The following is a 16074-nucleotide window of genomic DNA, read 5'->3' as shown; positions in this document are numbered from 1 at the left end:
GTGTGCGCTTGTGTGTGTGTGTGTGTGCATGTGTGTGTTTAGGTTTGTATGTTCTTGAAGACATTAGAAATTACCAGAGTTAGTTTTCCCATAATGAGTCCTGGGGATTGAACCCAGTTAGTCAGGTGCTCTTCTAAGTATCTTTATTTGTTGAACCATTTCTCAGGTACTTGTTTTTCTTTCATTTATGTCAATGATACTTGGAGTTCCAGTTGATTTTCTCATACTTTGTTTTTCTTCTCTGACCCAATACTTAAACATCTGTCAGCATTGAGTTGCTGTAATCTTCAAACTTTTCTCCAGTGTCACTTCTGTATATTTTGGCCCTCATTATTCTTTTCCTTGCCATCACAGTCAGTGTCCTGTATTTTAATTCTTCCTTCTTGTTTCTTCGCTTGTCACTCCACTTCTCAATATCTACTATGGGCCAACATGTGTCAATATTTTATTCAATACTATGTTACTATTTCTGTGTCATAAAATATAAGTTGTTTATTTAGTATAACATTAAAAATTATCCATAAAATTGCTCTTCCCCTGTTATTCTAATGTTTTCGTTCATGATAGCTACTTATAGAAACCATTTCTATACTCTGGATTAGTCAATGTCATTCCAACACCCTATCTGTTACTTCTGTACCTTCTCTATTCCTGTTTTCCATACACCAGTTTTCTTTCCTTGAAATTATAACCAGTTTTTGGTCTGAGGCTTGAAATTTCATTCAGAAGAACTCCCCCCTTGTTTTTCTCTCTCACCTTTGATCTTTTAATGAAATTATTACAATTTCATGATATTGCTTGTGTTGCATATGTTTTTCCTCATTTATATTTAATCCTCCAATTATAATGACATATATATTTTGTCCCATACATCTTATTGAACTACTACATGAAGATTTTTTAAAAGATTTTTTATTTATATTATATATATATATTAGTTTACTGTAGCTGTTTTCAGACACAGCAGAAGAGGGCATCAGATCCCATTACAGATGGTTGTAAACTACCATGTCACCATGTGGTTACTGGGATTTGAACTTAGGACCTCTTTTTTTTGTTTGTTTTTTGAGATAGGGTTTTTCTGTGTAGCCATGGCTGTCCTGGAACTCACTCTGTAGACCAAGCTGGCCTCAAACTCAGAAATCCACCTGCCCTCCCAAGTGCTGGGATTAAAGGCGTGCGCCACCACTGAACAGCTAACTCAGGACCTCTTGAAGAGTAGTCAGTGCTCTTAACTGCTAAGCCATCTCTCCAGTCCTTACATGGAGATTTCTAATAGCTATTTGTTAACCATATTTTCCAGTTCTAAGCTATTCATTCTCAGGAATCATTTTATTTTTATATCTTTTTTTTGCAAGCATTCATCTGGAGGAAGAGTGAACAGGACTAAATATGACTCCTCAGTTGGATCAATGAGCTCAGATTAATTATTCAGACTATTGTGGGTTTTTCTTTTTCTTTTTTTCTTTTTTTTTTTTTTTTTTTTTTTTTTTTTTTTTTATGATGGTACACATTTTAATCACCAGGAGGCAGGGGCAAGTGAGTTCAAGGCCAGCCTGGTCCACTTAGTACCAGTCCAGACAGGGCTGCATAGTGAGACCCCAACTAAGAAAACAAAAGGCAAGAAAGAAGCATGTGAGTACAAACCCAGTTTCCTGTTTCTTTGCTCTTTAAAAAGTGCCTGGTGCTTTCTGTGAATGTCTGCTGTTAGCGTGCCATGGACTTCTTACTCAGAAGCAACTGTGGCCTCGCCTGGCCTACGACTGAAGGGGACTTTAGATGCCAGGCAGGGTTGCTCTTCAAGGTGTCAACACCCAGATGGATACTGGTTACATAGTCCCTGTAAGGATGTTTGTACTCAGAGTGAGACAGCATTGAAGTATGTCTCAGAAAGTTCATTCAGGTCACAGACTTGATGCAGAGCAAAGCCATGTGTGCTGTGTCATGTTGGGCAATTTTCCAAAACCACATGTCTCTAAACCTCAAACCTCTGCTTCAGGTCATGGCTGCAGCTAAGGTGTGTGAAATCACTCACCTGTCTCTGTCAGTGAAGAGCCTCCATTTGCTTGTTGCTGATAAAGACTTTTCCTTTAAGGCTGGCCAGTGGTGAGTGGTATTTCCCTTGTCCAAGAGTGTATTTATGAAAGTGCTATCAGGCACAGACTATTGTGAGTTAAATGCTAACCTTCCTAAAGAATTGATCAGAATAAAATAAAGAGACAAACTCATTGTCTCCCAATATATGCTTACAATGTAAAAAGCAAAACAAGTGCCAAATAAAACCGAAACAATGAGAATTAAGACCACTAAGTCTGAACCAGTTAAAGAAATCTGGATTCCATTTTACCTTTATCTGGCCTTTCTCACATGGTTCACTGCATACAGATCTGATGATGCTATTTTTCTTGGACCACACTTCATCATCATCCATTTTTAACTCCCCATTGTCCCAACTTCCAACATTGATGTAATCAAAATAATCTTTTCCCATTTCCTTGAAATTCATTATTTCATACCTTGAAAACAAGAATATAGTAGTTATTCAACTAATACAATGAATATTTGTATATGCAAAGCATATAATTTCATTCCCCTAAATACACTTACTGCTCTGAAAATCATACTGAAATTTTCTTTAGTATTATGTTTATAGAAAATTTTGTGTTTGTTGATTTTTATGACAGATATCTATTTTTAGAGTCACACTTACACCTGAAATAGAAAATAATCCCATATGAGAAAGTGACAGGATCTTAGGAAAGATGAAAGACAGTTTTGAAATAACTTCAGCAATTTTAAGTACAAATTTCTGTTTGTCTTGTGGAAGAAGCCAGGGAGGTAACGATGTTTTAGCAACATGCTAACGAGTTTCCTTACTCACTGTGAAGTCTACTTATTCTTTGAACTCATAAGGTATTAAAGAATACAAAGGTAATTTAGAAAGAATACTTCAGTACCATAAATTTTGTTTTATAAAATATGATGATGCCCAGTCATATTTTTTTCTTGAAATTGGTGTTTACAACTAAAGAGCTCTTGCTTTCAAAATCTGAAAGAGCCTGAGTTTTTAAAAATATCTTAGTTACACTCATTTTTATTATATATTTTAACTAAAGCTACAGAAAGCTTATGAATTAGAATAAATGAGAGACAGGTCTGATTTTGCTTTTATTTCACCACTTATCAGTGGTAAAATTTATTGTATAAACATAATTTAAGGAGTGATTTTAAAAATACTGAAAATTTTTCTAAAGTACTGTATCTGAAAATACTACATAGTAAATGCATGCTATGGGTTCTCAGTCTTTCTTAGTTACCATTCTTATTTTGAGTCTACAGACAAAAATATAAAGAGAATAAATCAATGTCCAATTTGCAAGCCCTTTCTCATATTTTCAGAGGTGTATTTGTGATACAGTCTTCCAAACAGAGATCTTTCAGTGAAACACTCCACAGCCTTTCACATTGTTATAGGTGTTCCTTAGGATGGGATGTCCTCATACTCTATACTATATTTCCTACTTACAGAACTTTCAACATCAGCAAAGAATTCATGAATATTCTTTCTAACTTCCAATGCTTTGTTTTTATATTTATAATTATATCTACCAAATTGACACATTCAATCAGATTATCTATGTGAAACTTTAAAGAAAACTTTATATAACCTACTGAAATAGTGTAATAAAGTGATCCCATTTTCTATTGGCTGCTCATTAAACTTACACTTGTGTTTTCATTTTCAGAGTTAACCTATTCTAATACATTTTCGCCTGGTCAATAACTTTGGAGTTGTCTTGAATTTCTTTTATTTGCTTTCAGATTATTTATTTCTAAATAATGATTCTAGGGATATTTCTTTCATGCTATCAGGATTGGGCTGTGGTTTCTAAATATGCAGTGACTTAAGGAGTCAGGACAGAGAACAGTCAAGTAAAAATAATTATATAGTATAATCCACTGGCTACTTCAAACACATAGACTTATAAGTCTTAATATGTGAAATTTTTTCCAAGAAAATACCCTTTGAACTTCATAGTCTGAAAGAAATTTCAGTATCTGGAGACTTCTTTCTTCACTGATGATGATTTGAAGAGATAAAAGGATTCTATTTGCTCACAAAAATGATGAACAATACCATTTCTTGTAATTTCCAGTCCTGGAAATGTCTAAACTAAGATATTAATTTTATAGATAATGGAACTGAAGTTCATTGAGATTATTGTTATGACCAAGTTATACAGAACACAGATGTCAGAGTCAGGACCTGAAGCAAGCATTTATACTTTAAGCCTACTGTTCCTTCTTCTCATTAGATTAGTTGTGATCTATGTCCCACAACCTCAGTTTCTATAAAAGGGAAGCCTAAAGGGTAAGAAGACACTGAGCTTGAAAATAAACATAAGAATTCTAGGGAACATCATGTGACTTATTGATAGAAATTAACTTTCAGAAATGTCAATTCTTAATTTTTGTTTAATTCTTCAAACTAAAAGAATTAACCCAGAGACCAAGTCTCAATTTTGGAACTGGCTTTGTTTTTTCATATAAGACAACAACAATGACAACAAAAACAAAAATCCTATCAGTAATTGCTTATCTGTGAACATGTAGTATTTCCATAACAACTTTCAGTAGTTATGCACCAAAAAAAAAAAGTTGAGGTATATAGAAATGATTCTCCAGAAAGATTCTCCACTTTTTCAAAAACAGAAAGATACTTTAAAACAATACCCACAAAGGGGATGTAGACTTCAGTCTTTTTCAAGAGTTAAAAAAAAATGAGTGTCTCAAAAGTATCCATATTCAAATGTTAGGTGAAAATTTAAAATTTAGTGGTTTCCTATAGTTTTTATCCATTATTTAATCTAGGATATTTTATTTTATTTTATTTTCCAAAAAGATCAGCGAATAATTTAGTATGTCTTCTGTTGGTTTGTTATAGACCCCAGTTACAAAATAGTATTAGAAAAAAAAAGATTAAAGTGTTATACTAATTACAGGGATCTTCTAGAGAGAGTTTATTAGTCAGCCTATTTTCTCCTTTTCTCCTTCTTCCCCTACTCCCTCCCGATTGCACTTTTCTCTTACTATAGCCTCTTAATTCTTTATCATTCTGTGAAAAATTCTTCCTTCACAGCTGTCTCTTTCTGAGTATCCTTAAGACAGGAAGCATCCTTAAGACAATTTCAAATCAATATTATATATTATTCAAAAACAAAAGTAAAAATGAAAGAAAGCTAAATCATGTATGTCAACAAATTCCATTTAGAAAAAGTCCAAGATAGAGACCATAGTAGGGCTATTATAGATATGAGGGTGTTTTATAGTGTCGTTACATCAAGCATCCTTACAAAGGACTATACCAATGTTACTGGGAACTGAACAATCACTTGAAGGCAAAACTGTGGAGATGCAAGTTTTTTAATGTGTATGTGACGAGTAAATGTATGTGAAGTTGGCAATGGTCTGGCAATGGAACTTTCAGCTAAGGTCCACAAGATACACCATTGTTTTAAAAAATTAGCTATGTATATATGTAATTATTATATATATATATACATATGCATATTTTATAAAAACATATCTATCTATGTATCTATCTATCTATCTATCTATCTATCTATCTATCTATCTATCTATCTGTCTATCTATAGATGTTTTGGCCTACATGTCTGTCTGTGGATTACATGTGTGAGTGGTGCCACAGAGTCCAGAAAAGTTTGTCAGATCCCCTAGGGTTCAAGCTACAGATGGTGAGAAGCCATCATATGGGTTCTGGGAATCAAACTCAAGTCCTATAGAAGAGCTTGTTACTGCTGGGTCATCTCTCTCCCACCCTGAAATCATATCATTTTAATGATCTAAGTTTTTGAGGTCAGGTAACTCATAACTGGAAGGAAGACCAGATAGTAATATTGGTCAAAATTTAATATAATATTACCAATAATGGAATTCTTGCTATACTGATTAAACTATTTCAATTATAATATAAAAATAAATGAATGTTTATGTGATCTAAGGGTTATCTTTTTACTTTTTAAAACTCAGATTTCTATCTAGGCAAATAAGAATATTTATATAGAAAATCTGTTTATTCACGATCCTTTGGCCCAAATAGCAATGTATCAAGAATAATTTAGGTACAGACTACTTTCTCCAATTTCTATTGCTCTTTTCTTGTCCTATATGTTCTTATTCTTTCACTTATAGTTCTCTTGTCTTTTTTCAGGTGAATCCTTCCTAAATCCCTTCTTTGGCTTCATATACATGTGTATATATACATATATATATATATACATATATATATGTATATATATATACATACACATATATATGTATATATACACATACACACACACACACACACACACATATATATATATATATATATATATATATATATATATATATCTTTTTTATAAAATTCTCAGTGGTTGCTTAAGGGACTACAGAATGCCTTATTATTCTACTTAAAATCAATATTTAGCCACTTAATGTAAAGTATAAGAACACTGTCCCAGTATAATTTCCCATTACTTTTCTTTATGTCACTGTTTCCCAATATTTTACATTCACATACTCATTTATCCCATTCTATACTCTTTAATTTTGATTTAAATAATAAGTTGTATTCAATTTACCACATGTTTTCCATCTTCTCTGTGCAGTCATGATCAACATAGACAGAAGCCAGTCCTCTTAAGACTAGCATTTTGACACAGTTTCCCAGCAAGTTTTGCTCTCATACTAGACAGCGTCTTTAACATACTTGAAATAATCTTTAACAATTCAATTTGGTTAGTAAAATATATTCACAGACACAGTATCATTAGTTGGATGTTACTATGTACTCTAAACCTTTATTACTAAAATTTGAAAAACCTATTTTTTAAACTCATGGCCTAAATTATTAAGAGTAAAGAGTAAAGTTTGATGCTTCTAATAAGCAATACTGAAATCCCTAGAACTCTGAAAATCATAATATTTTTATAACTAATTTGGTAGAAAAACATAAACTTATCTATAATTATCTCAGGATAAAACCTGACATTTATGAAGTTATTTATAGTCTATTAATAGAGCAGAGTGTGAAATGTTCATATGTTCTGATATAAAAATATTGATGTGTTAATTAAGGATTGCTTTTGCACAGCACATTGAGACATGATAGCCATGTAAACTTTTATAAATTCAAAAACTCAGGAGCCTATATCAGAAATAGATCATTTTTAAAAATTAAAGTATTATAGTTTAATAGTATTCTCACCAGAAATAAGGTTGAAAAATAGTAATCAAAGAGTATGCTTAAATAATCTTAATGGATGAGTCAGAACTGATTTTTGTATCTTATGGTTTAAATCTAAAATGTCTCTCGTGTGCTCATGAGTTTGTTCCCGTTGTCCTGGATGGTGAGGATGTTTCAGGAGGGTGTGGAACCTGTAGTAGGTGAGAACTAGCCGGATTACAAGGATCACTAGGAAGCAGGCTTAAGGTTTGCATACTGCTTCTACTTCTTGTCCTACCAGTGTTCCATGATCAAGATGCCTTATATTCTTGTAATCATAAGTGTGAGATATTATGACTATCCTACTATCTGTCATCCATGATGGATTACAACCTCTTAGTGGGAGGCAAAAAAAAGTCCCCTTTCTTTTTACTTTATTTGTCAAGTATTTTGTCATAGTTACTAGAAACTCATGGAAACAGAACATTGATACTGAGAAATATGATTATTACTGTGACTACCTGACCTTGTTCTTAAGCATTTGGAGGTGATTTCTGAGAGGAGTATGGAAAAGTTGGTGTCTGTGTCAAGAAGGACACATAGAGTCCTACATGCAGAGAATGACAAGGAATTCTGTAGGGATTTGGGAAGATCAGAGTATAAACAGAGATGTGGATAATAAAACTATGTTAATGAGGTTTTAAAAGGAGTACAAGGTTGTCCAGAATTGGAATACTAGACATTCAAGTTAAGTGCTATTAAAGAATCTTGCTGTGTTCTGAATAATTGAATTAAAGAGAGTTCCAAAGTAAAGAACTAAGTTGTTCGGAGAAAGGAAGAAATAACTTGGGTGTGATGAGGGATTCCAATTGCCAGAATCATGAAAAGATCCTGCACACCATAATATCAAAGCTGTGAGCTGGCTTGTTCCTGTTCCTATTTGTATTACAGTAAAAGGGAGCAAAAAGCTATGAAAAAAAAAAAAAAAACCTTCGTAGTTTGGTTAGGAAAAGTGTATAGTTAAAGTGGCAGGCATTGTGGACAAAGTAGCTTTGGGCCAAGTAACTATATAACGTTAAAGGTATAAAGTTCACTAAACAAAACCCAAAAACTTTGCAATAGAAAAGATGCCCTAGAGATAGTGTTCCACTCATCAGTAGCAACACCATATAATAATGATAGCATCAAGATATAGAAATGAAAACTTTAGAAACTTTTATTTAATAAGAGTACCTGATAAATGGGATTTGGGGTATTATATTCAAACAGTGATCCTAAGAAATGTTTTCTCAGGTTCAGACAAGAGGTGAAGCAGAGGTCATTAGACTTGTGGTCCTGGTGGAACTTCACACTCATTGCGACACAGCTGCAAGTTGATTCCTGCGCTATGCATTCTCTACCACGATGGACTGAACCCTCAAATCAATACTTGAAATAAATATTTACTTCTGTAAAATTGTGTCCTGTCAGGTATACAATCATAGCACTGAGATCAGTCATTAACACACCAATGCCTTCCTTTCTCTGTCAAGGATCTTCTAACACTCTGCTCAGTTAGCAATAGCCTCCACCATCTCAGGCTCCTCTGCTTCCTTTCTCAGCTGAGAATTCCTATAATCCAGTGTGGAGGAAACTTTTATCACAAAACCTAATATAATTCCTGAAAATACATTTCACAAAAGTATATATTTATTTCACTTTGATCTGGTAGATTGTGAGGCTGATATATAAACTGAGAAGTTGAAGCCTAGAATATTTAAAACCTTAACACTCATTTTTTTAATACTATGGCTTTGGGTGAGTCAGCCATTCAAGTGTGTGTGTGTGTGTGTGTGTGTGTGTGTGTGTGTGTGTGTGTGTGTGTATGTGTGTGTTGTAGCTTGGTTGGTCTTTGGGCTTCCCAAAATACTTATTTTTTCTGCTTCTCACAGTCAAATTTTTGCTGTTATTGATAGATCCTACCATGCTAAGCTCTTTGTGTATTCTGGAGATTTTGACCTCAGGTCTTCACACTAGCTTATGTTCTATAACACTGAGCCATCTCCCTAGCCAATCCAAACTTACCCTTTGTAAACTTTACTTTCTATAAATAAAAAGAAGGATAGAAGACTGCTGATTTCTTAGGATTTAAAATGTATTTAGTTTAGTGTGTGTTCTGAACTATACACATTGACAAAAATACTAGTTAAATGTTACAGGTGGGTTCCTATTGTATTGTCCTGTTTGGTTGTATACATATTTTATATATCTATTTATATTAATATTATTTATTAATGAGTTCAGCATAAACATTATATAAACTAGATGCATTGGCAAAACAAAAAGTTGTAATTACTAATTATTAGTATTTTAATACTTAAATATAGCAGTTCATGAATAGACTCTAAGTAAACACTAATTCATAAAATTTGTTTGCAAAATAGTGTATATGCTATTATTGAAAAAGTACCTATAATTTCATTATTCTTGAAGAGATTTGGAAAGGGATGAGGAAGCAGTATCCCCAAAGTACTTCTACCACAAATATCTTGAAGCACTGTGAATGAAGTAGTGATGGTTTGCTTAATTCATTCATGTTTCCCACTGGGCTGGAGTTGAGCCACCAGAGACATTTCTTTCTCCTATGATTTGTTGATCTGGCTTGGACACATGACAAGAAAGCTCTTGAGCTAGTGATAATGCTATCATCAATTTATTAACAGGGCCCAGGGTAACACTGGTGCTATAGATGTTTACACAAGAACAGTAAATCCATACCCAGGAATCAGAGTTTAGATTTAGCGCTCAGACATACAGTGCATGTGAAGTTTTCTTTGCTACTAAGAAAATGTTTCTGTTTCCCAACAGTGGACTTGCAGAAGATTCCAAAAGTAGAAAATAATAAAAAGCCAGTTAGTTTCACAAATGTCTGGGCTAGTATAAAACTCTTTAAGTCTTTCGAATATAGGAAATACCAGGTTTTTCACTTAGCCCTGTGACCTGGAACTAGCGGTCTGCCTCTTGGAAGTGAAGCTTGGGTAATTTGCCAGCTGTATGAAGGGCCAACTCCAGTGTACTTCAGAATGTAGACATGTGCTAAACCAAGGTTGCTGGCAGAAGGTGTGGCCACATGGGTTGCAAGTTGAGTGGGGGGGACTCATGTGTCACTCTCTTCTCAGGACTAGCTGCAAACAGTATGCAGATAATTCTTTGAACACAGCTGGGAGGCAAAAATTGCTGCTGGGAGAAGAACCTGGAACCAAAGGAGCCTTTGGGTTATTTATTTATGTGCTTGATATTTTTCATTTCTTTGTTGTTGTTGTTGATGTTGTTTTATTTTGTACAGCAGAGTAATTACCTACCTCTGACAATAAATTAAAGTAATTATCCCTTATATATTATAAGCTAAGTGTTTAACAAAACCTAAGTCTTTAATGTTGGAGATAGAAATAAATTCTGGTAAGTTTAAAATACCTAATGATTTATCTAAATGATGGCTTAATTGTGATCAAGTTTCATAATTTTCAGTCACCTCCACATAAATAGTAGAATATTCAGATTGAAAGGCAGTTTGTTGACTCAACAACGGCATAGTTGCTTCTGTTACAGGATAACAAAGGATGGTCTGATGTGTCTCACCATCAAGTAGAGTAAAGAGAGCAGAATGATCTCCACCATAATCCTGGACTATTAGAAAGAGAATTGCTCCAGTCTAAGAATAGTTTTGTGCTAAGAAGTAACCAAAAACTGGGAATAAACTGACTAACATGCCCTGAGTGATCCAAGGGATGTATTTTTCTTTGTCTATAATGAGTAGAGGATCATGTCTCTAAGTTTATGCCACTGAATGTGGTGATGAATTCAAAAGTATACACTGAGTATTAACATCGGTGTTCTTTCTTGGCCACAGAGAAATGAGGCCATCCTTACTTGGCTTGCCTTATTTTGGAATAAGAGCTTTAACAAAACTTGCCCCAGAAACCTGAGTAACCAAAAGGGAAAGACACTCAGGATAGAAAGTGATTACTACTCAGGCACTATTGTCAACAATGAGATTGTAACAGTACCTTCCTGGAGAGTCTCCATTTTCATCAAATAGGATCATATCTCCGGAAACTCCAGTAAAATTCGTTTTCATCAGGGAGTCCAAAAGTTTCCGCCCATCAATTGGCTTCATTGCATCACAGAGCCCTGCGTAGCCTGGACATAGGGACATCTGCATGTTGTGAAGTCCGTAAGCCATAGAATAGATTGCATTGATTACAAATCCCATTTTGGAATCTTGAACATGATGCGTTCTCAGAGTCAGAGAACCTGTGGAGAAATAAGTTAAGGATTAACTTTGAAATATTACCTAGTTCCTTTCTATAGCTATACTATAGATCCTAAGCAATGAGAAAGAGCCCATCAGGTTTACAACTGGGGACCACACTCAGAAATACATGTGAACATGTTGTTCTCAACTCTTACCTACCATTTGTGGGTTTTGTTTTAAAATGTTAAATACTGGGACATCAACCCAGCCATAAAATCTTCAACCTACAATTTATCCTGCCTGCAAGATGTGCTGCATGAGATGACTAGGAATCAGAAGCTGGATAGCCCACAGAACTTGCATAGAACCAAATAAGACTGGCAAAAAATCAATGAAATAATTTCTAATAATATCCTGCTATTCATAGACCATAGCCTTGTCTAATCTTCATCAGAGAAGCTTCACCCAGTAACTGATGGGAGCAGATGCAGTGACCCCTAGCCAAATACTAGCTCAGTAAACCTCTTAGAAGTAGGGGAGGAAGGATTATATGAACAAGAGGGATCAAAGGTACCACAAGAACATGGACTATAGCATCAAGTAATCAGTGCTAGTGGGGATTCACAGAGACTGAACCTACAATTATGGAACCTGCATGGGTCTAAGCTATATCCTCTGCATATATGCTATGGTTATATAGTTTGGTGTCCTTGTGGAAGTCATAACATGGGAATTGGGGGACTCTTTTGCATACATTTGGGACATTTGTTTTCATACTGGGTTGCCTGGGTGGGCCTTAACATGAGAGGAGGTACCTCTCCTCTCATTGCTGACAATAGAGATTATTATTGTAATTTGTTATGCCATGTCCCAATGTGATCCGTAGGAGGCTTGCTCTTTTCTGAAAGGAAATGAGAGAGCAATGGATCTTGGGGACAGAGAAGGTAGGAGAGGGACTGAGAGGAGTGGAGAGAGGTGAAACTGTGGTTGGGATGTAATATATGAACAGATAAAAGACAGACAAATGAACATTGAAGAAAGATGTGAATTCCTAACAACATTAAGAGTTGCTTCTTCCATTGACTTCTGTCAAAATAGCATTGTATTTTCATGTTATCCATTTACTTGATTTTCAAATTAATTTCTCTAATAAGCTATGATACTGTACCTTCCTGGCTCACAAAATGTTCAAACAGTTTTCACTTCCCCAACTGGTAAGTCTTCTTTGCTGAGAGAATGAATGATATTGGTCTCTACTATCTTATTTGATAATTTATCACCCACCTTCTCCAGTCTCAAATAATATTTTTGTCATCCATAAACTGTCCTACTAGAAGTTATGGAATAAAGGACTAAAGAATTAATTTATTAATTAAGTACATTAGGATGTCAAATTATACACGATTGTTGTATTGATTGTGAATAGCATGGAATCAGGTGAATGACGTATGGATTTGTAGCTACATAAGTCCTATTGCTAATAGGCTGATTTATGTTTTCATATCTAAGATATAAAGATTAGGAGTAGTTTTTTCTAGACAGATACATTAGCTTATGCCAATGCATCTATGTCTAGTATATTTTTTAATGATTATAAAGAAATGGAAAAGGAATATAATATCTGTCACAAGGGAAAAAACAATGGCTATGTAATATATGGTTTTGGAGTTTTTTTTCTGATTTTCATTGAGAACTTTACTTTTCTCTGTGGAAAATAGAATGAAAGTTGAAGAAGTGTTATAATTTACAGAATTGTGCTATAAGGATACTAAGAGGTTTGAGTGGTTTACCCTAGTCAGTATCTGAATATATAAATATTAAAGTTAAGATTGCTAGCATCTTAGATACTTAGTATGCATGCATCCAACTATTTTTGAAAGGAGGAACAAAAGATTAATTTTCTGTCTTATGTTAAGCACAGATCATGTGGAAAGCCATTAACTGACAAGTGACAAATTGGTTGGTTGTTGTAGAAATTAAAGAAAATAATGCTTGAATTGTTAAACAGGGAGATATTACGTTGATTAACATGACAGTAGTAGAAAAGGGGAGGTATGTTCTGATTCAGTACACATTTTGAAAACAGAACAAACTTAACTGATTGGTTATATCTTTATGAGATATTAGACTCCTTGTTGAGTTCCTGATACTATTTCCAATGTTTCAATTGTCATATAAGTAAGGATTCTTTAAGACCAATACAACATCTTTATTTTTCAGTATGACACAAATATTGACACAATTCACTGTTATCATTGCCTGAAGATATATATACTATTTTTATGAGTGATCCAGACATGCATTAATTTTGTTAATGTCTCACAGCAGCTAGGCAGCAGAAACTGGGTTTAAACCTTTGCAGTCTGTCTGAATCCATCACTGTGAGCTGGATGTTCTGTGGCTTTTGAGTCTAAATCCAGCTGATCCATCGTAAGATTCCCGAAGCATGTCAATCATAACATCTTATAAACGTTGATATCATTCTATAGTCATTCAACCTACCACATCTTTCTATAGTTCTTCCAACTATTTATTTTCTTCTAATCCAACTTTTATCATGGAATTTTGGAGTTTGTAATGTATTAGTTATTTGGACATTTTTATATTTGTATTTGTACATTCAAAGTCAAAGTGAGAACCTTGAAAGATAATAAAATGCAAACCACACTATCCTTTTCAGTTCTTAGACATACAGTACTTAGTTCTTAGACATACAATACTTAGTTCTTAGACACACAGTACTTAGTTCTTAGACATACAGTACTTCTTTCAGGCAGAATCTGCTGTGTGTAGAAGGGCAAACGATATCCTAGCTTATTATTTCTCTAAGACTTTATTAGTTTCATTCATAACTTACCATAGAGATGGTAGAATATTTCTATACCCTGCTTTTAGTGCTGTACTTTGGAGGTTGGTATCCTTTCCCTGAGGGTATGTATATGGATTCTGCATTATTTATCTGGCTGAAAATGATTCCAGTATAGTTATAAAATTTAATAATAATGCTGGATGGAGTACTTTTTTCCTGGAGTTACTAAAGTTCATTTTTGATTAAGTTTTGTGTTTCGTGATTTCAAACACTCAAATAGTACATTATTACTCTCACATACCATTTTTTCATATTACCCTCCCATACCTGTCAACACTGTCCTTTCCTCTCTAAAAGACAATTTACCACATTCATTTTTAAGTTTGTTCTTTGACAATGACATATGTATTAATGCATTCTGTTTGCTATTATTCCACATCATTTTTTATTACCCCATCACCCTTTCCCTTCTCTAGAGAATACTCCTCACATTGAGGTTCTGTCATTATACTAAACATCTTAAACATAAATTATCTGTTTTCAATCTACCTGTAACTTAAATTAAGGCCACACTTTGTTTTTATTTAGCTATGCTGATAGATTTTAATGAGTTTCCACAATACTTTGGACTTCCTAAGGCTCTCCTTTGGGCACAGATGCATCTTTGTAGCTTAATATAGGACCCAACACATGATTGGCACTACTAACCAAAGATGAGTATGTGAATGGAGCCAGATAGATGACAGGATGCTTCCACACATGAAACCATATACCAAGTCCAGTCTTCAGTTTGTCAAATTAGATTACTTGAGAAATCATTACTTTGTAGAACAGTACTCATTTAAGAAAAACTAAACAATGAAAACATGTAACATGATCTTTTCATAGATATTTTTTAGTTCATGTGTTTTACTTCAATCTTTGTCATCAATGTGTTTTCACCATCTAATATGGATTTCTCTCTCCCTATTTCATGACAGCCAGAACAACATAGCAAAATTCTGTCTAAATTAATTAATTAATTAATTAAGAAAGATATACAAACTAGTCAATTAATAAAGCATTCTTTTTCTATCAGGAAAATGAACAGATAGGAATAAAACCCATGCTCGTTACTTCTCTTTTCTCATTTACTCACAATTTCAAGTCTATTACTTTCTTAACTTCCTCCCTTGGATCTCATGAATCTCTTGGATCTCATTGGAATACAGTGAAAATGCTTGCTTATCATAATGACTAAGAACTTGAGGAGGCCCATGTGATAAATACGCAAGACTGCAGAGACTTTGAAAATGGAATTAGTAATAGAACAAAATGCCTAAGAAGTTAGGTTCGAGTTTACAGATGGGAGTCAACCAGCTCATCTGCTCTCCTCCTCTTCTTTCTTCCTCTTCTCATCTTCCATCTCCTCATTTTCTTCATCCTCCAAACTATATCTCTCCTTACTCTTTCTTTCTTTACCTTTTTTCTCTGTTCTCTATTCTTACCTTTTTTTTTTTCTATTTTTCTCACCAGACTATAAAATACAGGCTGGACTCAAAAATCAAGATCCTTCTGCATTAACTTCTTGAGTACTGGGTTTACAGATAAGTGTCAGTACACCAGGCACATATTTTCCTGAGTAAGTATTGTTTGTATGATGTAAATAGCATCAATATTACATAATATCAAATTTGAAGTCTCCAGAACATGGGAAGTAAAAGTAAGTGGGAGAAAACTAAACAGTGTAAGCATATACGTATGCTATAAAAGTCTCACCAATATTTACATTTTTATGTTTATATTTCTTTTTTTTTTTTTTTT

The 16074-nt window shown here is 34.0% G+C and overlaps 1 protein-coding gene across 6 annotated transcripts in view; it reads right to left on the bottom strand.

Annotated features, from left to right (window-relative positions):
- Positions 1-16074, bottom strand: part of Grm5 (glutamate metabotropic receptor 5) — a 529892-nt gene that overhangs the window by 95406 nt on the left and 418412 nt on the right. For all 6 annotated transcript variants that reach the window (XM_031387268.1, XM_031387264.1, XM_031387267.1 and 3 more), the window contains 2 exons: positions 11275-11521; positions 2348-2516 (listed from right to left, as the gene is read on the bottom strand). In XM_031387268.1, coding sequence (XP_031243128.1) covers positions 2348-2516; positions 11275-11521 — 416 coding nt within the window. The remainder of the gene's footprint in view (positions 1-2347; positions 2517-11274; positions 11522-16074) is intronic.

Source organism: Mastomys coucha, unplaced genomic scaffold (assembly GCF_008632895.1).
Source record: "Mastomys coucha isolate ucsf_1 unplaced genomic scaffold, UCSF_Mcou_1 pScaffold21, whole genome shotgun sequence".
In the NCBI taxonomy this organism is placed as follows: Eukaryota; Metazoa; Chordata; class Mammalia; order Rodentia; family Muridae; genus Mastomys; species Mastomys coucha.
This window is presented reverse-complemented; position numbering and strand designations above follow the sequence as displayed.